Source organism: Mustela lutreola, chromosome 4, assembly GCF_030435805.1.
Source record: "Mustela lutreola isolate mMusLut2 chromosome 4, mMusLut2.pri, whole genome shotgun sequence".
NCBI lineage: Eukaryota > Metazoa > Chordata > Mammalia > Carnivora > Mustelidae > Mustela > Mustela lutreola.
In genome coordinates, this window is record NC_081293.1 from 113052711 (window position 1) to 113058902 (window position 6192).

Genomic DNA, 6192 nt, shown 5'->3' on the forward strand with positions numbered 1-6192 from the left:
ATCTACAATAGACACTTGGGTTGCATCCATACTTGGCTATTGTAAATAATGCTGAAATAAACATAGGGTGCATATATCTTTTCAAATTAGTGTTTTTGTTTTCTTTGGTTAAATACCCAGTAGTAGAATTATTGAATTGTATGCTATTTCTATTTTTAATTTTTTGAGGAAACTACACATTGTTTTCCACAGTGGTTGTACCAGCTTGTAGTCCTACCAACAGTACATGGTTCTTTTTTCTCCACATCCTCACCACACTTGTTATTTCTTGTCTTTCTGATACCAGCCATTCTGATAGGTGTGAGGTGATATCTTATTGTGGTTTTGATTTTAATTTCCCGGATAGTTAGTGATGTTGAGCATCTTTTCCTGTGTGTATTGGCCATTGTATATCTTTGGGAAAATGTCCGTTCAGGTTCTTTGTCCATTTTTTTTTTCATTGGATTGGTTTTTTGCTATTGATTTTTGTAAGTTCTTTATATATTTTGGGTATTAACCCTTTATCAGATTTATCATTTACAAATTATCTTCTCCTATTTTGTGGGTTGTCTTTTTGTTTTGTTGGTGGTTTCCTTTCGTGTGAAAAAGCTTTTTAATTGGATATAGTCCCAAATAGCTTATTTTTGCTTTTATTTCCCTTGCCTGAGGAAAAGTCATCTAGAAAATGTTGCAAAGGCTGATGTCAAAGAGATTACTGCCTATGTTTTCTTCTGGGAGTTTAATGATTTCATGTCTCACATTTAGGTTTTTAATTCATTCTGTGTTTATTTTTGTATATGGTGTAAGAAAGTGGGTCCAGTTTTCCCAATACCGTATTCTGAAGAGACTATATTTTCCTTATTATATTTTTCTCTCCTTTGTCATAAATTAGTTGACTATATTCATTTACATATACTTTTTATTTAATGGCCACTTTTCAAGAAGCAGATTGTTTTCTAGATGTGGGGTTTTTAAAAAAAATTTTAATTATTCATTTGACAGACAGAGATCACAAGTAGGCAGAGAGGCAGGCAGAGAGAGAGAGGGAAGCAGGCTCCCTGCTGAGCAGAGAGCCTGAAGCGGCCCTTGATCCCAGGACCCTGGGATCATGACCTGAGCTGAAGGCAGAGGCTTTAACCCACTGAGCCACCCAAGCACCCCTAGATGTGGGGTTTTAAAGCAGAGGTGTAGGCAGCTAGGAGATGTATTTTAGTTTTCTTCACTTTATTCTGCTTAGATTTATTTTTAAGCTATATAACTTACATATTCAGAAAATATACAGATACAGCTAGTTTTTTTTCTGTTCATTCTCATAATCCACCACTTAATTATCTGATATGGGAAGCATCATTCCCTGTGAGAGGTAAAGGAATAAACTCAGGATTTCAGACAGTCGTCCTTTAAGCACAAAAATTTGACAGCTTTCCATAAACTTTATAGTGTCTCAGGACAGTCCCAAGCACAAGAAGAAATGTATTGTTTTTATGAGTAAATTTTACTTACAGAGAATGGATAAGGATTTCAGTTAATCAAAAGCTAGAGGTCAAGAAGAAACGTAAGAGAAAAAGAAAGAACTAGAGAAAAAAGGAATAGAGAGAAGACATATGCCATATTTAAAAGCATATGATATTTTAAGCAATTTAACATGATAGTAGTTCCTAAAAGTATTACAAAAAAGTTTCATTTTAAGTAAATTAAATGAGCATGTATTATAAAACAACTGTTTAATACTTGCCAGTTTGCTGAAGTGTTATGTTTTCTTAGAATCAAAATTGCATTAAAGAAAGATTTAGTGTCTTAGTTGAAGTCAAATCTGTAAGTTTATATAGATGCCTGTTAAGTATTTATGTGGCAAAAGACCCTGAAGTACTTATATGATTAACATGGAAGAAAGGAGTATGAGAAGCCAGGAGTACATAAATCCTTATTTTACCCTCTTCTTTTATTATGAAGTTTCCTTATCATTCTGCTGGCTCACTCTGTAAGATTTTCTATGTCAGTCTGCTGGGGCATTCCAATGGAAGTTACTCAAATTTCACATTACTATGTGTTCCCAGAATGATCAAGAAAACTAATTGCAATGTAAAAAGTTGTAATATAAATTCTTTATAAAGACTTAAGAAGCTGGTAATTGGCTCTTTAATCTTGGTCTGAGATCAGATGTGCTTTTCTAGGAAAATTATTTTCTCTTCAGAAAGTTGCCATGATTTTTGGTAGGCAGAGAACTGGTCTCCTGATGCGCAGTTCTGTTTTTTCCATAAACCCATTGTGTGGGGAGGGTGCCTTGGTGTAGAGAAACAACTTTCAAAGTAGTTTTGGTTTAGTTTTTATTGTCACTAAACAAAATATTGTCTGGTTCAAACAAAATATCTGTTTAGCCCAATATAAGACTGCTCCATTCTGGGTGGAGTTCAAGTAGAAATAGGGGTACAGCTCTGTCCTTTGTCACTTCACTCACGCAGTAAGCATTTCCCATTGAACCTCTTGAGTCTGGGCAGCACAATTTGAAAAGCCTCTGGTGGAATATAAAGATCACTAAGTTAGGAATTCAATAACCTAAACCATGGTCCCGGTCCTGCTCTCAACAAGCAGTATTCCTGAACCTCTGTGGGTCCAAATTTCCTCATCTGTGAAATAAGGAGACTGAACTTGGTATCTTTCAGCTCAAATATTGGAGGGAACTATTAGCAACTGAATGCAAATGATTAAACTTCTGTGCTTTATCAGTTTTCTACTGCAAAATAAGATGCTCACTGAAGGGTAAAATTTGCATGCTTACTTTAAAGTTCTAAGTATTGAGAGGTTTTTTTTTTTTTTTTAACCTTAAAAAATTTAAGGGAGTTAAGAGAAAATTGCATAATAAATGGAAAATATAAAATTATGCTGTTCTAAGCAATTTCACTATATCCTTCTTTCTCACCTCATTGCAAATAATCATCGTATTTTATTGGTTTACTCAGCAAACATGGACTGGCCATTAGAGTGCCAGTCAGGATAGAAAAGGAGACTGGAGAATGACCACTATTCTCTAAACGTTCATAGTCCTCTCCTCAAACACAAAAGGAAATGTGGTTTTAACAATGTATTATCAAAAGAACTTTTTTGATTGTGATGCTGCATCTTTTCTGAATGATGGAGATGGTGCTGCAAATGAGCATACTGAAACTAAATGAAAAGTGAAGTGCAGTCATTTAGAAAGATCTACATATTTGAAAACATAGATGTTTTCATTAAGGAGAATGGCTTTGTTGTAATTGATCTCTGATCAACTTGAGCAAAGAGTGTTGAGTATTACAGGCATAATAGGCTTTGCTTTCCCGATTAGCAGAGTATCTCTTAAATATGAACATGGTTCCATTGTCTAGAAGGAGATAATCTCACCAACGCTGTCCATGTTGGCTGAATGATTCTGGATTATGATTTGTTGCTTGAGATGGATCAGGACCAAAAGAGGAACGAGTTGGATGAAGATGCCGAAAGAGGTCTTTGAAGGTTTAGAAGGGAACTGAAAGGCCCATTCCTCCTAGATTTGTCTCCAGACTCCCTTGCTGTGATAGGAGGGACAGCCCTTGGGGCAGGTCTTCCTTTGTTATGCACCCAGCTCCATCCACGAATGCACCCACTCACTCTGAGAGGGGCTCTCCCCAAGGTGGAGCTGAAGTCCACCTCTTACTGTAGACATGGCATCCTCCCCACATGCCCACCCAACTGTTGACTGACGTTCAAGGTCCACCACCACCACCCACCCCAGCACCATCTTCCAGGAACTGGCCTCTCCCCCATTAGTCCCCGCCTCTCTTCGGAGAGCACCCAATGGGTGGAGTCGGGGCCATGGTGGGAGGGGCCCGAGGCGGGCGCATTTAAAGAAAGGCAGAGGGCGAAAGGAGGCTAGAGAGGAGAAGAAAGAAACCAGGGGGCCAGGCGCCGTCCAATGACAAAGCCCAGGGGTGGGCGCCGGCCGCCATCTTGTACCGGGCGGCAGGATATTCACCCGCGTCTTCCGCCCTCGGAGGGGGAGGGGCGGCGGCCGAGGCGAGAAAAGTAGCGAGAGACGCGCCGGCCCGGAGGCGCCAGCAGCGGCCGCCGCCGCGGAGCCGGACGCGGGCGGGGGCGGCGGCGGCGGCGGCGGCGGCGGCGGCGAGACCCGGCGAGCGCGGGCGGCCCCGAGCGGCCTCCGATGCGGCGCAGCGTGAAGAGGCGGCGGCGCCGGCCCCCGGCGGCCCCGGCCCCGGCTGCCCGGGGCGGCGGCTTTAGGGCCGGAGGAGGGGCCGAGCTGGAGGCGCGGGAGGAGAAGGTGGTGTACTCGCGGTCGCAACTGTCGCTGGCCGACAGCACCAAGGCGCTGGGCGACGCCTTCAAGCTGTTCATGCCCCGCAGCACGGAGTTCATGAGCTCGGACGCGGAGCTCTGGAGCTTCCTCTGCAGCCTCAAGCACCAGTTCTCCCCGCATATCCTGCGCAGCAAGGACGTCTACGGCTACTCCTCCTGCCGGGCCCTGGTCCCCGACCCCCCGCCGCCCCCCGCGGCCCGCGGCCAGACGCGCAGGCCGGCGGCCAGGAGGAGGCGCCGCGGAGCCCGGGCGGCCGCCGCCCGCCGGAGGGGGGCCCCGCCGGGCCCGCCGCTGCCGCCGCCGCCGCCGCCGCCGCCGGCCCCCGAGGACAGCTGCCCCGCCAAGCCCGCGGTCCCCGGGCCCTGCTTCGGGGGCCGCACCCTGGAGGAAATCTGGAGGGCGGCCACCCCGACGCTGACCACCTTCCCCACCATCCGCGTCGGCGGCGACGTGTGGGGCGAGCGCAGCCTGGCGGCGGCGCGGCGACGGGCACGCCAAGTCCTGCGAGTGAACCTGGAACCCGTGGTGAGGCTTCGCCGCTTCCCGGTGCCCCGGGCGTGAGCTGCGGCCCTGGCCCCTGCGCCCCGGGACGGCTTCCGCCTGGAGGGGTGAACAAGTGACAGTCGAGTGTTTACAGATCCGGCCTGGACCGCGTCCCCTAGTGCACTTTACGGGCGAAGAAGCACCGGATGGGCTTTCCCGGCCCGCGTCCCCGGGATGCGGCGCCGCCGTCTGGGACTCCGGGGCAGGTGTGCCCTCTGCTGCCTCCCAGCACCAGGTTTGCGGAAGGAGGAGACGGCTGGACCTGCAAGGGAGGTCCCCTTTCTTCCTAAGCCCAGACTGATACGTCTCCAGGACTTTAGGGGCAGATCCGTTTTCTCCCTTTTGGACTCTCTACCTCACTGGTCTGGAAGTCCTCCGAAGTCATTCTTTTTCCAAAGGAATTTGGTTTCGTGCTTGTGTAATAAAGCTAGAATTTACTTGCTGTTCATCCACCCCCCTGCTCTCCCCTTTTGTCTTTTTTGACTGCCACCCCTCTTTTTGGAGGAAAGATCGAATATGTATTTTTGAAAGGTGTTGCACTAGTTTGTGCTCAGGGTATTCTGAATCCCACTCGTTTCCGAATCTCAACTGGATTCCAAAGCTTTGACCAAGGATATTGTCTAAGAAATTCAAGCTTATGACTCTTAATAGTGTAAGGATTTGTATGGCTTTGAATTTCATGGGCTCAGTGATTACAAACAAAGAAATGCAAAGTACAACTGTTTCAGCATTTTTGAGGTGTTTCCTAAATATTTTATATTGAAATTTAATGTTTATATTTACTGAGCTCCTAAAGGAAATGGTAGAAACTCATAAAGTTTTGTTTAGGAAAAGTTGAATTGTTGAATTCTTTTTAATTGAATAAAATTTAAAGTGCATTGAAACCACATGGCTTGTGATAAAAAAAAAAATAAAAGAATGCGTGAATTATAAAGAACTGGTGTTGGTTAAAGAGATGGGTGGAATCCGATTGGAAATGATTTGGCTTCCTGGTAGTAGTCTAACATTCAGATCTGGGAATAGTTCAAGGATAATTTATTTTAAAATGGAAATTGCTTAGGCAAAATGAGTATGTGTGAACGCTGTGATTAAAATGCCAAACAGAATACCCATTGGAATTCTCAGAAGTATTAATGATCTAGAGGGGTGGGGCATTTCTTGGTATCAAATAACTGGTGGAAGTTAACTTTGGGCAAAATAGATTTTCCTTCCGTGTTTTTGTTTTTGTTTTTGTTGTTGGATAACAAGAAATGTCTGGATCACTGTCCATCACTCTTAAACATCATGACAATTAGTTTTACTCCACGAGTTTACTTTATCTTATTTCCATTCATAATTAT

At 44.8% G+C, this 6192-nt stretch overlaps 1 protein-coding gene across 1 annotated transcript; it reads left to right on the forward strand.

Moving 5' to 3' along the window:
* Nucleotides 1-3865: 3865 nt before the first annotated feature.
* CCDC71L (coiled-coil domain containing 71 like) lies at nt 3866-5304 on the forward strand. Its single transcript, XM_059170830.1, has one exon. The coding sequence runs from the start codon at nt 4157-4159 to the stop codon at nt 4868-4870; it is 714 nt and encodes a 237-aa protein (XP_059026813.1). The 5' UTR covers nt 3866-4156; the 3' UTR covers nt 4871-5304.
* Nucleotides 5305-6192: the final 888 nt, after the last annotated feature.